The sequence below is a fragment of the Fusarium mangiferae genome (assembly GCF_900044065.1).
Source record: "Fusarium mangiferae strain MRC7560 genome assembly, contig: FMAN_scaffold002, whole genome shotgun sequence".
Taxonomy (NCBI): domain Eukaryota; kingdom Fungi; phylum Ascomycota; class Sordariomycetes; order Hypocreales; family Nectriaceae; genus Fusarium; species Fusarium mangiferae.
This window is the reverse complement of record NW_024573922.1, coordinates 3,743,261-3,770,169: the sequence shown is the minus strand read 5'-3', so window position 1 is coordinate 3,770,169 and position 26,909 is coordinate 3,743,261. Positions and strand designations below refer to the sequence as shown.

Here is a 26,909-nt window from a genome sequence, read left to right as displayed (position 1 = left end):
GCTATGGTAACCCCTCCTCGTGTATATCGCTCGATTGAGTAGGTGTTTTTACGATTGCAATCCTCTTGCAGAGGATTCGCCTCGACTGCAATTTCAACGCAACTTTGCCATCGAACCGAGGCCTCCAGGTTCAGCCGCCCCACTCCGAGATGATAATCCGAGCCGATGAGCTGAGCTTCAATGACGTAGCGTAGCTGATTAACTCTAACTTCGCGATAACCTCACATCAAACTCAAAATGGCAGACACAAGCTCCCGACGTGCCGCCGAGGTTCTCTTAGAGCCTATAGGCTTGAAGATCACATCATTCCAAGAGATTCAGTCGCTGTGGGCAGGATACGGCCATATCTGCGCACTCACCGCAAAACCAAAGGACGCTGAAACTGCTGGCAGAGTGCGCAAGTACCTGCATGCAGCCGAGTCAAACAATACGTTCTTCCTGATTCTCAAGCTTATATCGCCGCCGCCTGGTCCCACGGATGAAGGTCATCTGCGAAAGATACTGAGTTACGACGTTGAGCAGTATTTCTACGAACATGTTGCTCCGCAGTTGGATGATGACGTCGCAGTAGCTCACTGTCTGACGTCAAGCTGGAAGTCGAAAAATGAAGATGGAGAATTACGGGGCCTCACTGCTACAATTCTTACCGATTTGAGAGTCAAGTTCCCTGTAGAAGGAGGGAAGCGATCTGTTCTGAACCCGCGACAAGTTGAGTCTGCTCTAGAATGGCTCGCCAGATTCCACAGCAACTCGTGGAAATTTCTCCCCGCAAATTTGGACGAGTACCTCCTCCCTCCTCTGGATGAGTTCAAGCGACGAGATGCGGGGCAAACTGGGGGAAGCAAGTTGTGGTTGAATGGGGGATACACTTATCTCGCGACTCGACGCACAGAGTACAAGTCCCTTGCTGGCGATACATACTCCGAGTGGTCAGATGCCTTTTGCGCGCCTTTTAAAGGATCCGATAAGTCTACTGCTGAAGTGGTAGCTGACTTCCTCACACCGACTGGTCGACCTTTCGAAACGTTGATTCATGGCGATGTCAAGTCTGAGAATCTCTTTACTACCGAGTTGGGAGATGATGTCTGCTTCTTCGACTTTCAATACGTCGGTCTCGGACTGGGAGTCTGCGATCTGGCCAAGTTATTCACATGCTCTGTCCCTCTCGATATGCTAACCGACTGTCCATCCCTCCCTGAAGAAATGGACATGGACCGGGGTGAAAAGGCTTTATTGTATCTCTATCATGAGATATTGTTGAGCCGCCGACCTTCTGACAAGGAACCCTTGGATTATGATTGGGATACTCTTGTTCGGCATTGGGAGTGCGCTCTGGTTGATTGGTGTCGCTTCCAAGCATCGTGGGGATTCTGGGGAAACACGGAGTGGCTTGAGGCGAGAGCCAGATTTATTCTTAAAGATGCTGGGTGGAGAGATTGGTTGCAGAAGGAAGTTTCAGATACAGGAAGATCTTCAAGCTTATAAACGATAGACGAATAGATCTGAGTTTGGCCAGTATGCTCACCATTACAGCGCACGCTACCTGACAAGACTGACCAATCTGCTTAGGCCGAAGAGTCCTATCCGGGACACTCTTGTCGAGCTCAGTTTGGATACATTGCACAAATTCGGTATCGCCTACACGTCTATTCTGAGACCTCGCTATCAAAATCCTCGTAGGGTATTTCCTCAAGGTCCAACAGCACATCCTGATCGCCAATACCATCATCCAAACTGATCTCCTGAACATCCTCATCCTTGGCAACATCATCTTCAACCCACTCACTCCCACATCGAACAAACGACGAATGCTCAGGATGTATCTTGTCAGCGTTCCTGTAGCATTTAAAACAAAGACTGAAGTCAAAGCAAATCTGACAGTCGAAGAAAATACCATGAGACTCGATCAAACAACAATCACAGTAGTGAGACTCTGGAGCACTGCCCCGTTTTCTCGACCTGATCTTCCTGTGACTTGGCTGGTCTATTAGATCTTCGACGCTGGAACATGTTAGCTTTTGTTAATGTGAATAGTAGGGGCTGCTTACAAGTCGGCGTGGTGATAGTATGCCACCTCACAGACTGTCCAATCTCTGCCAACACCGCACCCCTTGATACTAGGATCAGCTCCATGCTTCAAGAGGAATGCGATCATAACATTGGTTGAACCCTCGCCCTCAAGCTGTCGATTCCAGATCCGTGCTGCACGAGCAGCCCAGAGCAGTGGTGTCCACCCATCATCGTCCTTCACATCGATCCCAACACCTACCCTCTCAGAGCGTTCTAGCACTACCTCTGCCAGCTCAACATCCCCTGTCATCACAGCATAGTGTAAAGGTACTCGACCAGCCACATCCCTAACCGCAAAGTCCGAGTCAGGAATCTCCAGGAGGTTGACAACCGCGAGAGAATTATAGCAAGCCAGATGTACAGCCTTGCGATTCAAAGAGTCCTGATCTTGGGGCGAGGTTTCTGAGTTGAGAAGTAGTTTGATGGTATCTGCTGGGCAAGACAGACATGCTGAGATGAGAGGGTATTGGAATAAACCCCCTGTAGTCCTTGGGTTTGCTCCGTTCACGAGGAGAAGAGCGATTATGTCGCTAGCTAGGGGAGATGATAGTAGATCACTTCGGAGTGTTGCCGATATCAGGGGTGTTCCATACAGCCCTTCGCAGCATGAATTGATGTCCATGTCGTGGTCTATCAGTGATCGAACCATAGCGAGCGAACCAAACCTACACGCCTCGTGAAGCGCTGTGACCCTTTGCTGGGACGTTATAAAGTGTTGTGTCAGTAGCGAGGGCTCCTTTTTCAGCATATAGAAGAACACATCATCCATCTGAGCCCCAATAGCAACAATAAACGGCGTGTCTTTATCAGAGTTCAACACGTCTAGCCTTCCACCAGCGTTAACAACAAGTCGGACCGTCTCGAGGGTTGTAAATTTGCTGATGCAGTGAAGTGCTGTATTCTCCTTCTTGTCCCTCATGTCCAGATCAGGATTGTATTCGAGAATCTTGCTGACCATAAGACTAGATGCATTAAGCTTGATAGCATACGCCAGTAGCGATTCGCCCTTCTCATTGACATTGTTAACGTCAGCGCCGGCCTCGAGCATCGCCTCGACAATCCCGACGTACCCGCTAGGTATCACTATGCGTAAGTCCTCGTAGATCGTGGCTGAATTGATATCAGGCTTAGTCTTGGCGTCAAGAAGAACCTGAACTGGGGCGAGATTATTTACGCGTATCGCAAAGTTCAGTGCTGTTCGCAACTCTACGTTGCCCTTGTTGATGTCTGCGCCGTGATCGAGGAGGATACGAACTATCTCGGGATAGGGATATGCTTCATGCAGCGGCGTGATTTTGTTTTGGGTGTAGACGACGTTCACGTCTGCCTTTGCATCTACTAGCCACTGCACCATGTTTGTATGTCCGCTGTTGACTGCAGAGCCTACCACTGGGATTCCGTCCGAGTCTCGAGCATCGGGGTCTGCTCCCTTCTCAAGGAGATACTGGACAATCTCGGGACGGTTCCAGTCGACGGCCACATGCACTGTAAAAAGTCAGTAATGCAGTTCTCAAGACGTATCAAATACTTACTGGGTGTGCGTGACCATCCGTCATCTGGTGGCGCCTCACGCTTGTCTACTGTGGCCTTGTGCTCGATCAGTAGCTTGACTATATCCAACTGTTCCCCAGAAATTGCCTGTATAAGTGGCGTATTGACTTTATCAGGAGTTAGATCCGGATCAGCATCGCTCTCTAGCAACATCTTGCAGAGATCGAGCCTTTTGTTCTGAATAGCTAGTCTCAGCGCCGTCTCGCCCTTAGAGGTGATAATGTTAGGGCTGAAGCCGTGGCTGAGAAGAAGCTTCAGACACTTCTTATTCTCGTATTCAACTGCTTGAATCACTGGGTGCCATTCGGAATCATCCGCCATACGGTCAGCCTCGTCCTTGCGAGAGAGTATAGCCTCCAGTGCTGGAAAGGAACCCCACATAGCAGCAGCCCCCAAGGTCGTGCAGTTATCCTGGTCTAGATCGTTGACAGAAGCGCCGTGCGAAAGTAGGAACTCGACTGTCTCGCCAGAAGCCCACCAGATAGCCTTTTGCAGCGGAGTATATCCTTGGTCGTCTGTTGCTGTTGGACTTGCTCCTGCGTTGATAAGTAGTTTTGCGCTGGCCACACGGTTGTTGACTGCTGCCGCGGATATGTAGCTATTGCCATAGGGGGTTATTCCTTTCGGGGGGTTGGGGGATACTCCCAGCTGGAGGAGTCTAGTTATAACGCCATTCAATCCTGACCTCGCAGCTCTGTACATGGGCATGACAAGCCAATCAAGGGGGCCGGATACACGCTCTTGAGGGCGAAGGCTTTTAACCTCGGGATCGTGCTTTGTCGACTTTTCCGAGGAATCGCCCTGCGAAGCGATCATTTCTTGACTCTCTGTGAATTCGAGGCTCACTTCAGACTCTTCTGCCACTGGATCCGTTTTAGGAGGCTCGGGTATTCCGCTGACGAGTTCCTCAAGTGCTTCATCGTTACTAGAGTGACTGACAACTCTCGCAGCTTCGTGTAGATGCTCATCGTCAAAGTCCAGGCCATTTGAATATGAATGCATCAAAAGCCGAATGGTAGCAACATTGCCTGTTCTGCAAGCTTCAACCAGAGCCTGGCCGCGTAGCTCGGCCTGATCGTGGCTTCTTTTCAAGAGCGCCTCTACAACCGTCGTCAGGCCTAAGTGAGCTGCGACAGCGAGAGGCTGTAAAGGACTTGGCTGAGACTTGAACTGCGCATTGGGCAAAGCAAAAAGTGAGTTTGCCCAAAACTGAAACACTGACTCATTGCAAAATAAGTCCTGCACATGCTTCTCAGATGTCTTGACTCGCTGCCAGTGTTTATGCCAGAATTCAATAGCATAAGGAAGCGACAGGACCGAGCCTTGCAGATTCCTTGCAGCATGTTGGATATAGTCTATGCAGGTTTGCAGTACCTTGTCGTGGCAGCTCGTCCTGACTATATCATACCATTTGTCTTCGTCGTCAGCTGAGTGACAACTTTCGAGCCACGCACGGGTGGCAGGATGTTTGAATTGGATCTCGCCGTTCACAGAAGTGAGTAGTCCGTTGAAGCTGCGTAAAACATCCGTCTGAGAAGATACAGTGATTGGATCCCTCTCTAGCTGAAGCCAAACAATATTAGAGACATGGCGGAGCTCGTCATATCGCAGTGGCCGGTAGCAGGCGAGCAGCCAAGAAAGCAGTATCTTGGCCCATGGCCGGTGCGACTCCGCAATATCTTGTAGTATTGCCGCAAATACGATAGTTGGGGTGAGGGGCTTGTCAAGTAGCCTCTCAGTACGTGCGGTTTGCCCTGTGCCTGCTCCGAGCCATTCAAGGACCAGTTCGCATAGATCATGATCACCTGCACAGCTCGAGAGTATAAGTTGAACATCTCGATGTATGCATGTCCCAACACTCTCCCCGAGTTTATTCGTGAGTTTCGATGCTTCTGTGTCAACAGGAAAAGGACTAGGCTCCTCGGGATGGTAATCGATGCTTCTGACATATTCTAGAGGAAACCCAGATAGAGCAGAGGCGATGAGGCCGTCTCCGTGAGTTCCTTTTGTTGTCACCACCAATATCTTGATACGCTGCTCTTTCCTGAGCAGAAGTTTGTGCATCGCAGTGAGAAACCATATTGAAGACGCATCACACTCGTCAAAGCACCCCAGCACGTAAATAGCCGACTTCATATCTGTATATAAATCAGCTCTGTAATCATTTGGCTTGACTTTTGCTTACCATTTGCAGACCGCAGAGTCTCCAGCTCCTCAGACAGGTTGTTTCGGTGTAAAGCTCCGGCACGAATAAGACCATCCATCGACCTCGACGCGACACTCTCAGTCTGTAGTCTATTGCACACAATACGGGCGAGGAATGTCCGCATCATGGCGTCGCAATTGTTGAATCTAGTATCACGAGCATCGAACTTCATATAAAGTAATGGATGGAACGTGCCGCTTTTGTTCTTGTCCAGAAAGAAGCTGGCGTTCTCGGATGCTGCTTCAGCACCAGAAGAGCATCTCATGTGCATTATTAACGTTTCTTTCCGCTTCGGTAAATCTAAGAGGTCGGAGTTTTGCCAGTTATTATCAACATTTTGATATGGTTGTACTGGCGACGCTTGGTTGATGATCATACGAAGAGCAACGTGCTGTTCGCCCGTAAAGCTTCCCACTGAGAGTGGTATTAGTTATTATCCTGTGATCAATGAATAACCTACTAAGCCAGTCTGTGTCCGGGATATCGTTCACGGGATGGAACCCGTCTTCTCCGGCCAGGATCAAATCAGAGTTCGACTTGTCCATTTTCACCACTCGCTCAAACGGAGTGGCCGTAGTGGACATGCAGAGAGGAAAGACCTTTTACAGTGTATTAGCAAACCAGTAGCTTTAAGAATCTCCAGATACTGCAAAGTATTGGTAAACGAACTTGTTGTGATAGGTCCAAGTGGAGATTAGAAACCACGTTGATGAAGTTGGCCTGAGTAAGCATCTGGGTCCCAAGGAACGCATCATTCACTTTGATAATCGTGTCTGTGAGGCTTTTGGCGTACCCAACCATATGACCAGACCATTTTTGTTGTTTCTGGGCCGTCAATCGCAGCACAGCCTCTTCCAAGAGGCCAACGGAGGAATGTCTGTGAGGATAGCCGAAGAAATACTATCATCGGTCAGTCAGCGCAACCCGAGAGTAAACTTCATCCTAATTTCTCACCATAGCACGTGTGCAATGCAAGATATCGGCATACTTATCTTGGTCATCTGTAGCCATCGCCAGCGCCTACATCGATTAGCTGCACTTCTCGCCCAAGCCACTCCGTAAGTGATCTTACCGCCTTCACTATAGTCCCTCCAACATCGTGAGAAAAGAAATGTATCGGTCGTCTAGCCTCCTTCGAGACATGAGTCAGTAGCGTCAGGAAAGGGAATCAAGATGACAAACCGTGATCTCGGATGTCCGAAGCTTTCGGAGAGCTTCTAATAATGCTTCTGCCTCATGATAAACACCGCATGGTGTGTAATATCTCCCATTCTCGATATCTGTGTGATAGCCGTAGGACATTAATCGTCCTTTGTTCTCTGATGCACCAGCAAGGGCTTTGTTGATCCATATTGAGTCAGATCCCGTTGTCCACGAATCTGGACTTGAACCATAGATTCCGTGAATAAGAACGACACTAGAGAGCCATATAATCAGTACTATTCAGGAACCTGATTACCAGTACTCACTCAAAAGGAACAACTGGGGTCTCATGATTTGAAGCATCATTATGGCTCGGTTCCTGTTCTCCATCTTGGATTACGTTCAAACCGGCTTTGCAAAGCTGTCAGTATATACTACACACAATGAGACTTCCCCAGGTGACTTGCACTTCTGATACTGCCGGTAACCGCTCTCATCCACTGCTGTGGGGATCTTCAAAATGGGTTTCTCCGCCTCGGGAACCACTATCTCGACCATGGTCACAACAGAAACAGAGCGTCCAGCTCTGCTGGTTGAGGTCAGGCTTCTGGCCGATAACACAAATCGAGTATCGCTGGGCAGTCAAAGCCTACTGCGAGAGCCTCGCAAAGATTGAACAAGAGATTGTCCTTCCAAAGAGGGGGAGGCACACTAGGCACGGTCATACTACCAGGCGGCGCTGCAAATAATCAGTGTGACTAGTTTGCGAGGCGCAGACATCCCCATGATCCCTGTATCTTACATGCATATCCCTACCCTAGGCCTTTCAGCTGGCACGGGCCAACTCGCGATGGTCTGTGACTCAGTGAGGCTACGAGTAATGGGTTGATAGAATGATTACTCCCACAGACTGACTAAATCTATCACCAAATCTCAATTCCAGAGTCTTATTTAACAGCAAACGGAGCCTCAACTGCCATTCTCACTTTACACAATTCGTTCAAATCAACACTCGCCAAGTCTTTGGCACCGTAAGACCTCCCCTTCTTGCCAGGCCCCCCTGTCTCTCTAGGATTGAAAAGAATCGGATCATCCAATGGAATCTTTGAAAGCCTGCGTTCCCACCCAGTGACCCAGTCAACGTCAGCCTGCAGCGTAACCTCAGCGTTAAAACGCTCATCTCCAGCTCGTCGCACAAGAACCGCAGTCGTTACTGAATCCGGCACGCCCGTCTTACGGCGCTCGTTCTCCTGCAGATTCCACACTGCCACTGTAGAATCACCCGAGTTCTTCTCCGTACTGAGGTTTATGCTGCCTGTGATGGTGGTCGCACCGGTGACATCCCTGCTGTACGATCTTTCGAGACTTGCTGTAGCACCGGCCTCGAGGAATGGTACGCCTGAAGCACCCAGGTTCAACTGGCCGCTGCGTGTTGTCGTCTCGGTGTCGGTGGTCGGTATCACTGTCCAGCGTTCCTCGGGCGCGATGGCATCTACCTCTAGATATGAATCGTCTGTGGCAGAGAACTCGATTTCAACTTTGGCTCGGATGACTCTTCGTGAGCTCTTCTGAGGGTCAAAGCGGAAACGGAAGACCATCAGCGTGGCTTTGTCTCCTCCTTCGTTGTATGATCCATGAATGACTGAGAGCAGCTCAACGCGAGTATGGATGCTGCCGCTGGTTCGTTCAATGATGTTGCGTCTCTCCCAATCGCTCATCGAGGCATTTTCAGTTCGTACAGTGTCATCTTCGCCGATGACCTGGTGCTCCAACGGTGTCTCGACGACCAAGAGCGGCTCATCTGTCTGTTCATAATCCTGTGAGGTTGTCATCGCTATCAAGCTTCTGATATATACTCTGAGCCGTTGCTTTGAGGGCCTGATTCATTATGCGATAATCCAAACCTTTATCTTCCAACGAAACCTTACTCTCGCTTGCAAGGGTCTTCGATCTGGACACCTGCAAGGGTACCAAGCACCAAGGTCATACGCCCCGCAGCGAGTGGCACATGCTGACCATGGAGGGATTTGGGCGGTTCGGGAGCCAATAACCAGAAATTAGGTGGATGCCCCCAAGAGGAGGCTGATAACCCCTGTTGTCAAGCGGCTCAGGCCTGTTCAGTTGACAAACCAGCTCTAACTTATGCACGTAATCAACCTTCTCATTCATTCCCATCTTCCAATTGCATACCATTCTGTGAATGTTGAGTCACTATGAATCACAGCGATGAAGCCACCAATGGGTTCTCTCAAGCGCATGAGGAAGATGACGACGAGGTTTACCTCGACGAGGATGAGTTCCCAGCTGCGTCTGTAACACTACTAGACGAAGATCCCGTCAAAGCCAAATTTGAGCGTCATGTCGAAGAGGCACGAATACTATCTAATAACCTACAATCATATGAATCAAGCGACAAAGCAAGCCAACAGCTCAAATTCGTCAACGACAGGTTTAGTGAATGGCACAACACAACCGAGGAAGGGAAGAACTTTCTTCACTTTCTCGCAGACTACGACCACAGAATTCACAAACCGCCCGTCAACCTCCAATGGCTGATGTGGCGAGCCATTCGCAAACTCCCAGCGCACTTACTCTGGTCGCCGGATAACAACAAGCGCATTCCTCTGACCAGCGCGCTGCTGGCTAATAACTCGCTGTTTGGTTGGTCGGTATGCTTGAAGATTAAGGATACTACGTGCCAAGAGTATAATGCTCTGTTGCAGAAAAGATATGAGAACAGGGACGAGAACAGTGAGACTACTTGCTTACATGCCGCTGCGACTTGTATCTTTGACAATGGAGTCAAGAGAACAGAGTTCTTTACCAAGATATGCGGCTTTGTTCCTAGAGACATGTTCTTTGTACGGGACACTAAGCGCCGCACCGCTCTTCACCGTGCAGTTGAGTATGAGTGCTGTTGCAACAGTCAAGTCGAAGTGGTCAAGGAGATCCTACGCTCATGTCCTGACGTCTTGGAAGAATCTATTCAAGATCCAGATGACTTCAATCGCACTCTATCAGTCTACCAATACCATCACCATACCCGGAAGAAGTTCCTGGAGAGTCGACGAAGACGTGCTCAGGATCTAGCCGTCCAAGAGCCCACAGCAGCAGCCCCAAAGAGAGTAGGGTACAAACTTGAAAGAGGCGTAGATCCCAAGAAGGATGCAAAGAGAGTCTTAACGAGGACAGAAAAGTCGGGCTCGGAAAAGACAAGCATGGGTCCTCCGCCAGGCGTGAAGCGAAGAGGTTCGATTGCCGCAACTCCACAAGGCGCTACAACTCCAGTGCAATCTCCGTCCCTGACGCCGATAACTCGAGTCAAAACAGGAACAGTAACTCGGCCAGAGGTAGTACAAAAGCCTGGGTCGAAGGAGAAGGAGATGGAAGATGCAGCGAGGACAATCAGCAATCTACTAAAACTCGAGACTCTGCGGAACCTAAGTCCAGAGAAAGCAGCGGATAGCTTACGATTACCAGATGATCCAGATAAAGAGTTTTGGTTTGACTTTGGACCACCCAACACAGTTAGCCAAGATGACTTTAAGAAGTATTTCGGGCATTTGCAGTTTGACACAGCACTACAGTACGTTGGATTTCCGAGAGTTCGACTCAAGGGAGGTAGAGAACAGCCTGATGTGAGACATCAAGGGAGAAAGGTGAGGAAGACTGGCTATGAGAGATACTTGGTCGCTGACAGAACCAGGATATGGCATTCTTTTTTGACTGGCTAAGAGGAAAGTCTGTCACGCGAATCATCAAGGTGAGATACTTGAGAACCTACTTAAATCCTCGTAAGGTTAACGGAACAGGTTGTTGTAGAAGATATGGAAAAGCCTTCCCATAGTGACGAAGCTATCGAAGAGTGTTTGAAGGATCTTGTAAGCTTAGGGTTTCCTGGTGATTGCCAATTACTGAGATATTGTAGGGTGTTGAAATTCTTGACTGGAGACGTCTTGATCTCGATGCACTCACCCTTCGCAAGATCGGAACTCATCTACGCGAAGTTCATCTCCAATGGAGTGGCAGCAACTCGACTCTCAGAGCGTGGTCCGAGAAGGAAGGTCTAGCATCTATACCTACGCTGGAAGTCATTCACTTGTTCCAGCATGAAGTGCGTCTATACCCATGAGTCCTGGCGTCCTACCACTAACATGATCCCTTAGGGCCTCGAGTCTCGCGAACGAACCATTGAGAACCTCAACGCTTTTGAGAAACGATTACATGACTCCTGGCCCGAAGGAAGATCCAAACCCCAGGTAATACCCCCCAAAACAGGCGGTGGCGTGCGCATGGCACAAGTCCAAGTCCCCGACGCAAGACCTCAGCCACTGCAACGTTCAATCGATCCCCACAAGTGGATGGAATGCATGACGAGCTTCTCAAAACGCTTCAAACAAATCAAGGCTCTGAGGGGCAATAATCCCTCTCTGCCACCGGTCGAAGTGGCGCTGATCGATGATGGCGTTGATATCATGCACCCTGATCTTAACGACACCAGAGATCGCACTTTTCTAGGCCAGAGCTTTGATCACCAAACAGGAGGCTCGACACCACGTGTACCGCCATACTGGAGTTCACCCTCCGGCCATGGGACATTAATGGCCAGGCTTATTCATAAGATCTGCCCTAGTGCTATTATCCATGTTATAAAGCTACAGACTTTCTGGTCAGGAAATTCCAAGAAGCTTCAGATCAAGCCCGACAGTGCCGTAAAGGTGAGAGACTTCCTCGGTGATTTTGGCTCAAGATTCTAACGAGCTAGGCTATCAACTACGCTGCCAAGAGAGATCCCAGATCATCTGCATGTCATGGACCATCAAACCCCCTGAAGAACCACTAAGAAGCCAGTTCGACACCGCAATCTTCAACGCCATCGGCAAACACGGCTGTCTCATATTCTGCGCAGCCAGCGACCAAGGACAGTCCGCAGACGTCAGCTATCCCCACGCAAGCAGTCATCACTGCTTCAGAATCGGCGCCGCGAAAGCAACCGGCAATATAGTCGACACAGTCGGCGACTCCCAAACCGTAGATTTCATCTTCCCCGGCCACGAAGTTGTAATCGACAGCAACGAAACCAAAACTCAGCTAGAAAAGTTCGACGCTCACTCTGGTAGTTCCGTCGCCAACGGTCTAGCAGCGGGCCTAGCAGCGCTTGTGATCGAGTGCGTGAGATTAGGAGCCCTGTACACCAGAGAGTATAGAAAGTTGGAGCCAAAGGTTGCTATTAACTACAGCCATATCTCCATTGACGAAGAGGATTTGAAGAAGATACGGAGTCGTACACAGATGGCTTATGCGCTGAATTGGATTGGGACTAATCAGAACACGAATAATAAGTATATAGAGGTTTGGCATACGTTTAGTGGTGTTGCGGAGAAGTTGTCGAGGAGTGAGGGCGTTTCGCTTGAACAGTTGGAACATATAGCAACGCTTGCTGGGTTCTTCCTGAAGAAGGGAATGTAGTACATGAGTTGTATGGTCTATAATAGAAGAGGGTCTAGATACCAGGTCAATGATTACTTTCCTCTCTGGTAGCCTAAGGCCCAACGTCGACATGGGCATACGAAGAACGAATCTGCTGACGTGTTGCACTATGATCTGAAGACCCGGTCTGCGCGATATAAGGGCTAAGCTTAGGATAAATGAATCTAATGGAATATAGAAGCAACCTTGTTTCTGGTGACTCGTCAGAACTTGGTCAGTCGCAGCTAATAGTCCTAACCCCTCGCCAAGGTATCATCCCACGCTATACCCACGATTCCGAGTTATTCTTATCCACGAGTCAGGTCTTGCCATCGTGGAGGAGAATAGTATTCCAATTAATGGACCGATAGGTTGTAGAAGCTGGGTAATTAGGCAAACCATATTGATACAAGTGCTGTGCCCCAGCCAAGGCGGTTGCCTGAAGCATCCGCACACCCCATTACGTGCAGCTATTTCATCAACTGATGACGAGTATCACACTTCTACTCGCGGTAATTCGGCGATTTCCGTAGCCAGATAGACAATTGTCATCGACGGGCTGGAGCTTCTCTCAACCCCCCCCCCCAACCTCATCACAAACCATTCTACCTATAAAAGAATGATGCTGGCAATCTACACTACAAATCAATTTCTTCATCATAATCCAAACACTTATTTGTCAATCAAAGCATCTTGATACAACCAAAATGCCTGTCACAGTCGCCATTCCCAATAGTAGAGTCAATTCCTGGCATCATCCCGATCCAAGAGTTGAAAACACTTCCCAGCTCCTACCGGGAGCTGGTTCCCAAGAAGCGGACGGACCCAAAGACATCATCCAGGGCTCGTTCTCATTCAACGGATCTCTTGAAGAAAATCACGTCATGCTCTCGAGGAATGGTCTTGTCTGGTCGGCGTTCCACGCGTACAGCGACCACCATCATCTTACCATTCGCCCCGAGGATATCTGGTTTGCTATCATCACTCAACTCGGCGCCTACATCAACGCCAACTCCGAAAAGATGCGGAATTACTTCGTTAGCCATGGTGGCCAGATAAAGCTTCAGGTTCTCGATTTCGGGACTTTGCATACTGCTGATTACGGAAAACTCTCTCAGATGATGTCGCTCGAGATTGCCAAGAATATCAAGGACCCTTCTTTCCGAGAATGGGTTCTTCCGTCGTTCTCGACGACTACCGATAGTGATCGGATTGTTGGTTCTGTGCTTCTAATGGGCGCACTGCAGAGATACTTCTCTTACGAAGTAACTTTGACGTGCGGTATCCCTTCGGTGACACTGCTCGGAGAAGTAACCGACTACGAAGACATTCTCAAAAGACTTGATAAACTGGATGGCATGGGCGAGGAACCGACTCAGTTCGCCAAGCTCCTGCGACCAATTCTTCAAAACATGATTCTCTCGTTCGCTCAACCAACCGACCCAGAAGTCCATGCATTCTGGAATCAAATTGCCGATATGCAGTGCATGTCGGGTTCCAGCACGATGACAGGCTGGATCACTGCATTTTGCTACTGGGACGACGAAGGAAAGGTTCAGCCCCCCAGTCGAGAAAACTGTAGCCTTGGGGGATTGATGTATCCCTTTATCGATACGAAGACAATTCCCCGTGGATACGTCACCGTTCCGGTTAAAATTGACGATAATGGTACTTTGCATAATTGCAAGATGAAAGCTGGATCTGTTGGTATGCAAGTTGTCCCAGGTCCTCAAGGTTATGTCCCTGCGTTGGATCCTGATGAAGACGGAGGACATAACGAGGAGGTAGATGAGAAGAAATCGGGAATAAAGCCTATCACTGGGTGGATGATCTACGAGGTTCCTCAGAAAAGCTGGTTCCGTAGCATATGGCCTTTTTAAGCACATATAGTGTAGATATTTACACTAGGAACCTTGAGTCTTAGAATATCTCAATCTTGGGGGCTATTGAACTAGTTAGTTGTGATAACATAGCCTAGGGTTAGAAGCTCGTTTGCTCCCTGGAGGCTGAAGATCCTTATTATCGATATGGCTGAACCTATTGAACAAAAATCTCCCTCGAGAAATCGACCCGCTTTGTGGCGCTCACCTCACGATATCACTTACACCAACACGAGGGCTCAACCCGGCCAATACAAACCCTCTTACACCTATATAGCCTCTTGCATTCGGCACGTTCATCTTCAATCTTTTCAACAGAGGCGATAACTAAATTACGGGTATGAGCTTCTACAATGTTTAAACCCTCGAGATTTCACCTCAACCCTTGCGCAAATATTTTTTGAGTACTCATGCACGTAGAACATGGTGCTGACCAGATTTCCTCTAAAATGTGAAAGAAATATACCAAGGCGCAAAGGACCAGAACCTCTGGACTGATGTTCTCTTTTTGATATCTTATTCATTGACACAACTCGACTCTGCAAATTCTTGCTTAGGGTAGGCAGAGATGTAAATATCTGCACCCTAAGTCTCAGTATCACTTATCTCTGATTGTGCAAGTCGTGAAAAATTATTTATACGACTTAGTTGTCGCATATTTCCGTACTCTTCAGAGCTCTCCCCTCAAAATCACTGATGTCATTCTCATACTCGCTTCCAACGCTCATGTATGCTTATCTCCGCGTTTTAACAGCAATCCCGCAACCATATCCCCACGGGGCAGGTAAGAAATGCAAGATACGCCAATTATGGGTCTTGATAACAAAAAGTCCACGATACGATTCCTCCCAAACAGACTGTTCATACTGAATGCAGTGCAATGATTCAGTTCTCGGCTTTCCAAAACGGGACATCCGCCGATGAGCATGTAAACCAATCAACCAACCATATTTCATCCCTACCACTGCTTCAAAGTCAAAGGAAATAGCTGCCTGAGACCAACTCCACAAAAACAAAAACAAGTGGTTCCTGGGGGTAAACGCGGAGGACTCCTCCGGGCGCTTCTCCAATTTTAATTATGTTGAAAGGAAGGGATCGTCATGTTCGTCTCCACGGGGTTTAGGTAAGAGTAATCTAATCTCCAAAGGGGGCTTTGGGGGGAAATGTCGGGGAAAGAGTTTTCGCCACACGTTGTAAATTGGAGATTTGATGCGGAGATCACGGTGTAAGTCGTCAAGGTAATGGGTTAAGTTTGATGTTCGTTATAGTGGTCTATTGATCTATAACTCTATAATGCCAAATGGCTCCAAGTCTTTATGACTCTAAAGTAAAAATAAGGGTATCCAAAATGTGTTCTAACACAAACGTTTCTATATGAAACAAATCTCATGAGCAAATCTAAGACTTCTCAGAGTTAAAGCCAGAGTCGTCGCGGACTGTGCCGCTCTCCTCATTTGGCTTCTCCAAAACTCCACCGCGGCTTGACTCGTCAACGAGGCCAAGTCGAATAGCCTCGCGCTCGACTTCCTCGTGAGAAAGGAAAGGAAGCTCCTTGGCGGCTTGAACATAGGACATCTTCTCGACGAAGCCCTTGGCGAAGATGATGTCAATTTCCTCGAGAGATCGGTTGGCAGTCTGTGATTTGTTAGTTGTGGTTGCAGAGACGAAGTAGGGATGCTTACCTCGGGGTAGAACCAGTAGAGGATGGGGAAGAATGTGGCGTTGGCGCAGCCGAAGAAGAGATAGGTTCCCCAGTGGATGTTGGAGATCATGATGGGGACGATCATGACAATGACAAAGTTGAACAGCCAGTTGGTGCAGGTAGATGTAGCGTTGGCCTTGCCGCGGGTCTTGAGGGGGTTGATCTCAGCGGGATACAGCCAGGGAAGAGGCAGCCAGGTAGCACCGAACGAAGCAATGTAGGTGAAGAGACCAGCGATAGCACCCTTTGAGATTTGAGGCGCATTGTTACCAGGGTCAGAACCACCAGGGATGAGGAAACCCATTGTCAAGAACATGGAAAGCATCTGACCAGCAGTACCGATAAGGAGTAACTTGCGACGACCAACACGCTCGATAAGGAACCATGATGAAGTTGCAAAGATGGAGTAGACAATCATGTTGACGCCGCCAAGGAGAAGAGCAAAGTTCTTATCGCCAAAGATGTCGGTGCACAGGATAGGGAAGTAGTAGATAACAGCGTTGCAGCCACCGACTTGCTGCATGAACTGCGATCCCGAACCGAGAAGCATACGGCGGAAGTGCTGTGTCTTTCCACCAGTGAAGAGAGCCTTGACGGGTGTGCTCTTCTGAGCAGCGAAACCGGAGGCACGAATTGAGTCGACGACACGGTCGCGTTCAGCGCGAGTCTCGTCACTGTCGACTTCGAAGCCGCGAATGGCGGCGATGACACGCTCGGCTTCCTCGTGTCGGTCGTGGGTGAGAAGCCAGCGGGGGGATTCTGGCAGCCAGACCATTGAGACGCAGAGGATAAGACCGAAGACACACTGGAAGGCAATGGGGAAGCGCCATGTGAGGTCCTGGGGACCGTAGGAGCAGCCGTAGTCGATCCAGTATGCGATGAGGGTACCGAAGGCGATGATACCACCCTCGATGCAGATGAGGAGACCTCTGTTGGTGGTGGTGGAACACTCAGCTTGGTATGTTGGGATGGTAGACGTGTTGATGCCGTTTCCGACACCAGTGATTGTTCGTCCGATGATGAGCTGCGCAAGAGCCTTGTGGCCCTTCATAGCAGTGACTTGGATAATGACACCAACGATCATGATCCAACCACCGAGGATCATCGCCCTTCGACGACCAAGCAGATCACCAATCCAGAGGATGAACATGGCGCCGAGCAAGCAACCAATCTCGTAAATGGCCGTTACGAAACCCTGCATGGTACTATCCTTGGTCTCGGGGAAGTAATCATGGAAAGGGTCTGCGTCGATAATACCAGACATCACACCTTGGTCATATCCGAAGAGGAGGAAACCTGTCGTCGCGACGGTAGATATGGCCAGGGACAATTTCTTGCCCGTCAGGCCTGCGAAGGAGGGAGGCATGGTGACGGAAGGGGGGCTATAGACCTGCTATGTTTGAAGGGGGAGCTCGTCTAGAGCTGGGAGGATGGGGGGAGCCTGGTGAGGGAGGCATTGGGGGAGGAGAGAGGGTTTATATGTTGACAGCGAGAGTGTAAGTGGGAGAGGGAGTCTGGGATGATGCGAAAATTCTGAAGTGAGTGTATTACTATTTCTCCACGTACGGTCCACTATCTCCACGGGTTGGAAGTGACGATCATCCTTGAAAGAAGTCGAAAAGTTGGTCAAAGAACGAAAAAGTCCCTTGAAAGACCTGGAGTGTCACAGCGGGTGGATCGAAGGAATATTGGAGATCCCCACGCCTGAGTCGTTCACAAGGCGTCCACTGTAACTCACCACTAAAACCCCATCCACAGCACTGGAAGTCGCTCTAACCACGGTAGGTCACTCTACCTAACCACCGTGAGTTTCAGGCGCTGCCTTACAGGGCACGCACACTGCAGATGCCGTCTTCCGACTCCTTCGGATCTGCCAAGAAGCAGGGCAGGCAAACCTCGGTGTTACTGAAAGCAGACAAAACCGTGACGTCAAGTGCAAGGCGGCAAAGGCGCCTGAAAAAACGGCATGTTTTTTCCCTTGGTGCTAGCGGATGAAACGTTCTATTTGGTCGCAGAGAACCCTGTCGTGGCGATCATCTAGAGCGGCAGAGACGTCATTGGTTCAGGGGATATGCCCACGATGGTGCTAGCGATTAAGCATGATAAAGCCGAGGCTCTACACGTGAAGTTATACGATTAATAACGACCAGAATTAATGTGCTTTTGGTGGTTTACAGTCGATGGTTCATGTGGATGACGATCAAATGGTCTTCCCCAAAGTCCACAGCTCTCGTCTAAAAAAAAAAAAATGGCGAAAAAAAACAGGAACCTGGGGATTGTGAAAAAATATCGGGCCTCAAAGGTCGGGGGTGGGAACTGAAGATCATGTCCTTATGAGGAGCGGACAAAGAGCTCAATGCGTGATTGAGGTTCCAGTTTACGTGGAGAAGAGGCAGAATTTGTGGTTCGGAGTGGTTGTTGGTGACAAATTATCGTTGTGAGGACTTACTCTGCCTTGGAAATGTTTAATTGACGTGGAGAGTGCAATAAAGTTCAGAGTTTTCTCTTGCAAGCGAAAACAATCTCGAAATGCGAGGTTTGCTATTTCAGTGGAGGTTAGGTCCATTCAGTGGTGTTTGCAGTGGACCTCACGCGATGACATTCAACGGTGAATTGGGTCTGGGGAAGATGATCAAAGGGTCCAATTGATCTGGGCTGCTTGTCAAACCGTTGATCTTACTGACAATTCCATAGAATTGGATAGAAAATAGGGACAGGAAATGCACGTCGTTGAACGCACGTTTCTTGGCCGCGGGAGATCATCAGTTGGGACCTGAACTTGTAAACTTGGCGATGCTAGAACATTGGCATCACCACCACCAAAACTTGGCTGCACAGGATATGGACAATTGCATGATTACAAGTGAACTTACTGATACAAAGACTGCCATTGTTATCCATTGACCCGACATCGGATTATCTCCTATCTCAACCTATAGACAGCACTGATCATCCACACTCCCTTACTCAAGACCGTCGTATACGCCGATCCCTTTGCGCAAATTAAACTTTACGATTCCTTTCAAGTGACTCTCTCGGGTTGCTTCTTTTGGCAATTGCGGTTCTGTGAGATTCAGATTCGTCAGCTTTTAAGCCGCAACTAATCTCATTCTCACAACCACCTTCCACGGTACATACAGTAGCATGCAACATGCGTGCCAATGAGACTCGGAACCGCTCTTGTCTTGGCGATCCTTGCGACGGAGAAAAGATGCCTTGGCAGGCGGATAGCGGCGCAAGAACGGGAGTTAGCCGAGCGTCTAGGCGGGCATAATGAGGGTTTAACGAGACTGCCAAGATGACGATATGGGATATCCTTGTTTTGGGCTGAGGGTCTTGTCAACTCATGCTCAGTGACAGTGAGCTATTGAAGTTAATTAACATTAATATACGGAGTAGCCAGTTTTTTACACCATCATCTCTTCCACATGCTCTCCAGGTTCATTGCTGCTCGTCGTGATGGCCTTTAATTGACTGACGTGCTAAACCTGTGACACGCGACCCAGTATTAAAAGTGTCACTCTCAACCTCGTGGACCCTTTTTATCTCACCCACAATGGAGTTGAGTGTGGGATTTTTCGCCGAGCTTTACACCGAGAAGCAGGGACTTCTCCAGCTCCTGGGCCGGTATTTTTCTGGCACAAGGTTAAGTTGACGAGATGATGGGATGCGGAGGTTTGGGGTCTGGGGGAGGAGTTATGATGCATGTTTTTTTGGAGGGGATTGAAGCTGGGGAAAATCGCCACTCGTGAAGATCAACGTCGACTTCATGAAATCGAGAATTGCGAATTATCAATCTCACGAGTGCAAAGTATTTTTATTTTGATCTCGTTTTTACTGCATTGCTGATCGCGATGGTAGTTGTGGTTGTGAGCGCCCATGGTGTCGATGGTCGCTGAGAATGCGACCGTGAGCTTACACCTTCAGCATCACAATACCGTATTTGGTACAATGCTTCGCTTCATTAGAATACTCTCTTTACTCTATTATCGCACACTTATGTAGTTATTATATTAAGAGCGTTCTCACTGGAGTTGCCATTGTCTGGCAGTGTCACATTTGCGGACAATGATTCACAGTCGCGAAATGGCAGCCTCTTCTGTGTTGCTGGTGCAAAAGACCGCCAGCATTGTCATCGCTCACATCAACAACAAAAGCAGCCTCGCGCTTTTCATTTCTTCTCCGTTCATCTCACCATCGCAACGCAACAGCACTCAAGGTCGCTGCGATAGCTCATCCCGACTGCGTCATCGGGTGCGTCAAGATGGAAGAGCATCATGTCTACCACCATCATCACCATCATTACCACTACCATTACACCTACCCTTTCCCGCCTGGTCTACCTCCAAATGCCCCGCAAAACGATGAGCCTGTGAACCAAGAGGCGGTCGGTCACGACAATGAGGAGCCATTGGCTGAAGATGAGGAGGAGCAGGGGGAGGAACAGGAGGAGGAGGATTACAGTGAGAGGGGTGATACCGAAGACCAGCAAAACCCCGAGGATCGCTCTACCAGCCAAGTCCAGCAGGACGAGCCTCTCACAAAAATCGATCCTAGCAGAGTTGGCCTCGCAGTATTTGATGACTACTTCAGCCTCTTCAATCTCGACGCTCAGTCGGCCAAAGCACAAGCTCGCTGGACAAACACTCAGCCCAACAACGAAGATCACCAAGAAGGTCCCCCAAGAAAGAAGGCCAGAACCAGCGCCCATTCCGAGCAGCCCATTTCTCGCGGAGAAACCAGCAACAGTGCTACTCAACCTTGACAGAGTGACCATATAACGGTCATCGACAAGGCCCTCGTCATCTCCGCGGATGAAAGCTTTCGTGTCTTTAACTGCGACCCATCAGGTCCACAAGTCAACATCTGCTATCGGGTTCCTGGGCCGCGAAACATATGGCTCGGTAGAATCGGCGAACCCATTGATGAACCTCTCAAGAGCATCATGTCTTTCATGAAAGCTGAGAGAAAGCCGGGTTTTTCTCATACAACCTTCGCAATGTCACCTGCTGATCCAGAAGACACGATATCCATGATCCTGTGCAGTTCTAGCGATCGCAATTACGATGATTTCGAGCGTGGAGAGGGTCGTGTCATCCATACAGGTCCAGGTGATCATGAGAGTATGTCTACTCTGGGTAGACTTGTAGGATTCGAGGTCATACCAGGTTATGCGCATAGGGTGGAGAGATTGAACGGAGGTGATGGCAGAGGGATGGCATGAAGAAAAGCATGTAAATGTAACAGAATGCAAGAGGAATGATCTTAATCAGCAAGTCGCTGCGTGAAACTGTGCGTCCCGTGTAATGATTCACAAGTGTAAAGTGACAGCCTCACCCTCGTGTCAGTGCAAATGGCAGCTGATCAAGTCAACTCACGTTGCATCCAAGCCATATCTTTCGTCATTAATTCCTGCCCACACTACAACACTTCTACCACTCCAATAACTCAACCCAAGTCACTAAAAAATGGCAAGACATCACCATCTTCACGATCATCAACATGACGCTGTTCAACCGCACACTCCAACAAGGAGAGGTCGTCCTCGACATTCCGACGATAATACACCCGAAACGGATGATGAACCTCGCACTCAAGAAACAGCAATCGAAGATGTAGACGAGTTGCCGCGAAGCGGTTTAGTTGTCTTTGACGACTGTGTCAGTTTCATTGACATCAACAGTCTCCCTGAAAGAGCGCTGAATCGATGGCGCCAGGAAGAACGGCAGTATCAGCAACGCGCACAAGAGCAAGACAGCCAGCCTCCACGGAGCGAAATACCTCCAGCGATCTACGACGGCTCAGCCCCCATCCTCTCCAGCCGCAGACTAACCCAAGTCTCCCGAGCATGCATCATCGCATCAGGCGGCTTCTACGTCGTCAACTGCGACACGACAGGACCCCAGGTTAACATCTGCTGGCGTGTTCCCGGCCCGCGAAACATATGGCTTGCGAGACTGGCAGCCAGTCCAGATGGGAGCAACACAGGTCGTCCACCCTCGATTGTTCCGGGGATGACGCTGACGTGCTTCCGGAGGGGACCGTCTGGGAGTGAGTGTGCGTGGTCGATCATCATGGCCAAGTCTTGTGATGATGTGGAGGAGAGGATTGGGCGTGGGGAGGGGGAGTTGGTCTTTAGTGAACCGATTAGTGAGGAGAGTTTGGTTGCGTTTGGGAGGGCTGTTGGGATTGAGGTTTTGTGTGTTCGAGAGTGATGCTGGGCTTGTCAGTGTGGAACTGAGGTAGCATGAGCGGATGAGGCATGGAAATTGCACGCATATCATGATAGCGTTGTAAGGTTGATTCGGATTGTTCTCTCTTTTCAACACAGTACTTTGAGCTTTGAGTTAGGCAATTTGTCAAGACAACTTCTGCGAAGGGTTATCAGAGGGTTCATACAGACTGTATAAGAACTGAAAAATGAGAAAATTAGTAGACTCCATTGAGATCAGTTGAAGCGCACCCCTCAATATCTTAGTATAGTTACGTGAGAATGGCCGAGTGCAGTTCATATCCTTCACTCTCCACCTTCGCACTGCCAATAGCAACACCTCGCAGCCGTCCAAGTCCCCTCTCCTCTCTCTTCCTTGATCCGTCAATCTCTTCTCATCATGGTGCCTGCATACGAATCCTCAACGTCAATATCAGCGACCTCGACAGAATGCGTATCAATTCACACGAGGAACCTCGTCGCAGGGCATATCTTCGCCGTGCTAACTGCAATGAACAACATAATACCACCTTCTCCAGCCCCGGCAATCTAAATAACCGTATTAAAGAATCCCGTAAGCTTAGGCTAGATTTACCTAAATACTTTTATCACTTTGGTTAAAGGCCCTGCCTAAGCAATTCTAATACTTAGGCAATGACAGATGCACTCGGTACTGGTTGGCTCCTTCTTTCGTGATCATCCGAGTGGAAGGTTGGACTTGGTTCTTACTCTTCATCATATCACCAAGTCTACCCGTGGTCTCTCTTCTCTCTCTCTCTCTCTCTTTCATCAATATCATCATCAGTCTCTCGTTAAATCATCATAACCACAATGAACGACTACCATTTATCCCGCCTGGCAAGAATATTCGCCAGCCCACATGATCAAAGCTCCCAAGATCAAAGCTCCCAAGATCAAAGCTCCCAAGATCAAAGTCCACCAGATCCCCGCGTTGTCGAGATGATGAGGAACCCCTACTATGAAGCCCTCCTGACAACAAACCTCAGCGAACATTATCATCCCCTACCTCGCATATTATACGAGCCCGAAGACCGCATTGACGGCTACTGGAACGTCACGTTCACTCGGCCATCGGAGGTTTGGCTACAGATAACCATCAGGCCTGCTCTCCACAGCGACCCTCCCTCCCACGACTGGCGCAGCCTCAGCCCAGACCAAATCCAAGCCATGGAGCCCATCACATTCCGCGTCTCTACACATCGCATGTATGGAGAGCTTCTTGACCTTCGGCGCCACTTTTTCTCTCCTTTGGCGGTGACGGTCATTCCGTGCGAGACGCCTGAGACGCCTACTTCCGATACGCAGACCGTGTTATAGCGTGCAGGACCGCGTCTCCCGCACTTGCCACCGATTCCGCAAGTCATCAGTTAGGCAGTCTTGCTTGCATTGACACTAATGGGGTTTAGAGAGGAGAGTGACTGAATCGGATGGTTTGAGGCTCAAGTGAAGCGTTTACGATGTAAGTCGAGCCATGCTGGCTTCTCATAGGAGTCATCTGACGTGACCTAAGGATACACTGTCGAGTTGGATCTTAAGAGCGACCGAGTTCCGTTCCAGATATTGCGACGACCGGTGGACGGTAACCGCATATGAGAGGGACCGATACAGATGGGCGCATTTGGCTAAGCGATTGTTTACAAGACATTCTTTGAAGATATGGGTAGACAATATACAACAGCGACTTGTTTTACACATTCTGAACATTGGTATACGCAGCTGTAGAGAGTCTGTGCGTTTCTGTCTCGTCAAGTTGCTCACCTGCTTCCATCATAAAGGCGTTGCGTGCTAGACGAGCCTTAACATCCCCAAGAGCAATGCTCAACTGCACTATGATCTCTTCCCTTCTCCACTGACTCCTGTATCATCCTTCTCTTTCACCTTGCACCCGTATCCCAAGGTACCCTTCGATGCATCAGTCACCCTCTTGAACCCACACTTACGCCACCTCACGATTAGCACCTCCCTCCACCCAAGAAACATTTCTCTGATCCAACGCCATTCATACAACTCCTACACTCACTCCGCATGGTCTTTCTGTCTTACCAAGCTTCCTCTTTGTCCATCCCGTCCCTGCGATGATGGGTACGTCGTGTCCGGTAGAGCAATGGACAAGCTCAGTCTCCTGCCAAGCAAATGATCCAATTGCATCTAAGCAGAGTTGTAATCGCTTGAGTCCTTTCACATCTCATTCGATCTGTGAAAGAAACGTAACTGACCAAGGCTCGATTACCGCGAGAAAACGCACCAGGGTCAATTGAAGTAACATCGCGCGCTGTTGCCCCTCTACGGCATTGAAGTACACCCAGCAACACTCACTCATATCACAAGGACCACTGTCAATAAAAGACCTCAATCGTTTCCTTTCATTTCTATTTCAGGCACTCTCGTTCCCAAAATAGCACACACAAAGCATCCCATTCCCATTCCCTGCCCTCACCCTGCATTTGACTCAAGCCAACAAAGAACTACCCAAACCTCCAACAACCGTGCGTCCACTCCCAATACTCGACTCACTCCTCAGACTCATCTCAAATCAATCTCAAGCTTTCCAAAGCATGACATCTTAACTATATGAACTTCCCTTTCTCTCTCCCTCCCGTCTTGTTCGATATCGTATCAGCTCAAAGCAAGAAACATGAAGTTCACACTCGCAACACTGACACTTATCGCACTCGCAGCTGCTACTCCCCCTCCCGAACCGGTTGTTCTCAAACCTGTTCCTGAGAAGGCAAGTAGTGGATGTTATCACTAGTATGTCTCCCCTCCCTATCTACACAACGTCATCAGTCCAAAACCAGCCCATCCTACAAGTCGCCAATCTCACTATCAACCTTCCTCTCAATCTCCAGTCTCATTAGAGTATCAGCATCGAAGACAACCTACTAACGATAACAGCACAATCCCCAAACCAAACAACTGCTGTCTTCCTCGTCTCTGCGCCTGTAAAGATGGTATGTCTCTCGTCCCCCAAGCCAGCCCTCTCTCCTCATCACATATCTCCTCCTGTCTCTCCCCTCTGACGAGTTCTCAGGGAACTACTACCAATTCAACGACGACGCATGGAAACAGAAAATGAATGGCTGTGATCCTCCCTGGGGCTTCCTCGGAAAGAAAATGCACGACATGCCCAGCTTCTGCTGTCGAGGATGGAAAGCTCCCAAGCCTGTATTTCCCATGTAACTCTTATATTAGTCCATCTCAATCTTCTCTCATTAAATATTACATTTACAAATCCTTTACTTCCTCCTCCTTCTCCCCCCCAACTACTCCCTCCTTAACCTCCCCGTCCTTCTCATTCTCCAGAGCAGCCTTACAGCTCACAATCCCTCCCGCGATCCCTCCCAACTCCTCACCACTGCCAATCCATGGCCCAGCGCTATAACTCGCATCAACACCCGCATACACGAACCACCCGCTCACAGGCTGCGCCATGACTCCCCCGGGCGTGTTCTTCTTCTCGACGCCGACGTTGCCGGCTACGAGATAGGCTTGTGTGTCGACGCCTGGTGAGGGATAGTTCTTCATGAGTAGGGGCGCTTTGGCGTAGCCGATGCTGATGTCGGAAAGGGTGCAGGGGATGTAGCTCTGGCCGTCGATTGTGATGGACCAGTCGTTGGGGAAGATGCCCATCTGAACCTCTTCAGCTTTCTCCTCTTTCTTTTCCTCAGCCTTGGTATCGTCTTTCTTGACCTCTTCGACTTTCACCCCAGCTTCTTCTTCTTCATTCTCATCGTCCCAGTTATCAAACCAATCCTCATAGACTCCTCTGACCTTTCCATCTCGATCCCAGTGCATAAATCCTGTGATCCACCCTGAAACATCCCACTCACTCGCCCCCTCCCCACAAGACCACTTCTTCTTCGCCCTAACAATCTGCTCCCAGAACAACCTCGTCTCACCATCTCCCTCACCATCAACACCCCAACTACTAACAAAACGCTTCATAATCGGCCTCAACCTCTCCGCAAACCCAGCCGCCTCATCCCCAAACTCCTTCAACTTCTCAACCTTCTCCCCCAGCTTAACCCAGTCCTCCCTCTCCCCCAGTAGCGTCACACTCGGTATTCCACATACCATCATACCCTCATACTCAAAGAAATGCTGCATCAGCCCCATCATCAACACCGTAGCCGTAACGTCATCTTGCGCAGTCGAAGTGCTAAACCCGGGCGTTATCCAATCCAACAACCACCCCGTCTTAACCCTGCTCTGAATCTCCCCTCTAAACGCACCGATGATGCCGTCCCATGAAAAGCCCTCCACTGTAATCTTTTCGCGCCCAGAGTGATCAACGAATAAATGCCGGAGAGCTTCAGAGTGGATACTCATGTAGACATTCATCTGCGCCAGAACTTCAAACCAGATTTCATCAGGGCGTAGGATGAGATGCTCATGCTTAGCCCACGCCTCAACAGCACCCCTCACAAACCCATCCGACGAGGGGAATACATTTCTTCCCGAGAGGTCATGAAACGACGATGCCAGTAGTGAGGCTGTGTTCTCGGCTTCTTCTGGACAACTCCGCGAGAAGAGATCAGCAGCTGAAGTAGCGATACCTGACGCGCTGAAGGGCAATGGGTCGACGCGGTGGACTTGAATGGTGATTGAGGCGGTGGCCAGGCCAGCCGGCCACAGCGCTTTGAGCATCGTATACGA

At 49.3% G+C, this 26,909-nt stretch overlaps 11 protein-coding genes across 11 annotated transcripts; 7 read left to right on the top strand and 4 right to left on the bottom strand.

The window, feature by feature from the left end:
* Positions 1-237: 237 nt before the first annotated feature.
* FMAN_05426 (uncharacterized protein) lies at positions 238-1,485 on the top strand (the record flags this gene model as incomplete). Its single annotated transcript, XM_041827916.1, has 1 exon — positions 238-1,485. The coding sequence occupies one exon, from the start codon at positions 238-240 to the stop codon at positions 1,483-1,485; it is 1,248 nt and encodes a 415-aa protein (XP_041678832.1).
* Positions 1,486-1,646: 161 nt separating this feature from the next.
* On the bottom strand, positions 1,647-7,528 carry FMAN_05427 (uncharacterized protein; the record flags this gene model as incomplete). Its single annotated transcript, XM_041827915.1, has 11 exons — positions 1,647-2,001; positions 2,049-3,555; positions 3,603-5,759; positions 5,807-6,241; positions 6,288-6,426; positions 6,497-6,727; positions 6,782-6,847; positions 6,900-6,959; positions 7,010-7,244; positions 7,297-7,381; positions 7,438-7,528. The coding sequence occupies 11 exons, from the start codon at positions 7,526-7,528 to the stop codon at positions 1,647-1,649; spliced, it is 5,361 nt and encodes a 1,786-aa protein (XP_041678831.1).
* Positions 7,529-7,917: 389 nt separating this feature from the next.
* Positions 7,918-8,802, bottom strand: FMAN_05428 (uncharacterized protein; the record flags this gene model as incomplete). The annotated part of the gene is made up of 1 exon (XM_041827914.1): positions 7,918-8,802. The coding sequence occupies one exon, from the start codon at positions 8,800-8,802 to the stop codon at positions 7,918-7,920; it is 885 nt and encodes a 294-aa protein (XP_041678830.1).
* A 381-nt stretch (positions 8,803-9,183) lies between these two features.
* FMAN_05429 (uncharacterized protein) lies at positions 9,184-12,439 on the top strand (the record flags this gene model as incomplete). The annotated part of the gene is made up of 6 exons (XM_041827913.1): positions 9,184-10,629; positions 10,677-10,733; positions 10,783-10,851; positions 10,899-11,084; positions 11,137-11,688; positions 11,759-12,439. The coding sequence occupies 6 exons, from the start codon at positions 9,184-9,186 to the stop codon at positions 12,437-12,439; spliced, it is 2,991 nt and encodes a 996-aa protein (XP_041678829.1).
* Positions 12,440-13,146: 707 nt separating this feature from the next.
* On the top strand, positions 13,147-14,319 carry FMAN_05430 (uncharacterized protein; the record flags this gene model as incomplete). Its single annotated transcript, XM_041827912.1, has 1 exon — positions 13,147-14,319. One exon carries the CDS (start codon positions 13,147-13,149, stop codon positions 14,317-14,319), a length of 1,173 nt encoding a protein of 390 aa, XP_041678828.1.
* Positions 14,320-15,717: 1,398 nt separating this feature from the next.
* FMAN_05431 (putative sugar transport protein STL1) lies at positions 15,718-17,387 on the bottom strand (the record flags this gene model as incomplete). Its single annotated transcript, XM_041827911.1, has 2 exons — positions 15,718-15,954; positions 16,002-17,387. The coding sequence occupies 2 exons, from the start codon at positions 17,385-17,387 to the stop codon at positions 15,718-15,720; spliced, it is 1,623 nt and encodes a 540-aa protein (XP_041678827.1).
* A 2,898-nt stretch (positions 17,388-20,285) lies between these two features.
* FMAN_05432 (uncharacterized protein) lies at positions 20,286-20,786 on the top strand (the record flags this gene model as incomplete). The annotated part of the gene is made up of 1 exon (XM_041827910.1): positions 20,286-20,786. One exon carries the CDS (start codon positions 20,286-20,288, stop codon positions 20,784-20,786), a length of 501 nt encoding a protein of 166 aa, XP_041678826.1.
* Positions 20,787-21,489: 703 nt separating this feature from the next.
* FMAN_05433 (uncharacterized protein) lies at positions 21,490-22,236 on the top strand (the record flags this gene model as incomplete). Its single annotated transcript, XM_041827909.1, has 1 exon — positions 21,490-22,236. The coding sequence occupies one exon, from the start codon at positions 21,490-21,492 to the stop codon at positions 22,234-22,236; it is 747 nt and encodes a 248-aa protein (XP_041678825.1).
* Positions 22,237-23,063: 827 nt separating this feature from the next.
* FMAN_05434 (uncharacterized protein) lies at positions 23,064-23,570 on the top strand (the record flags this gene model as incomplete). Its single annotated transcript, XM_041827907.1, has 1 exon — positions 23,064-23,570. The coding sequence occupies one exon, from the start codon at positions 23,064-23,066 to the stop codon at positions 23,568-23,570; it is 507 nt and encodes a 168-aa protein (XP_041678824.1).
* A 1,318-nt stretch (positions 23,571-24,888) lies between these two features.
* Positions 24,889-25,433, top strand: FMAN_05435 (uncharacterized protein; the record flags this gene model as incomplete). Its single annotated transcript, XM_041827906.1, has 3 exons — positions 24,889-25,004; positions 25,149-25,204; positions 25,285-25,433. The coding sequence occupies 3 exons, from the start codon at positions 24,889-24,891 to the stop codon at positions 25,431-25,433; spliced, it is 321 nt and encodes a 106-aa protein (XP_041678823.1).
* A 45-nt stretch (positions 25,434-25,478) lies between these two features.
* FMAN_05436 (uncharacterized protein) lies at positions 25,479-26,900 on the bottom strand (the record flags this gene model as incomplete). Its single annotated transcript, XM_041827905.1, has 1 exon — positions 25,479-26,900. One exon carries the CDS (start codon positions 26,898-26,900, stop codon positions 25,479-25,481), a length of 1,422 nt encoding a protein of 473 aa, XP_041678822.1.
* Positions 26,901-26,909: the final 9 nt, after the last annotated feature.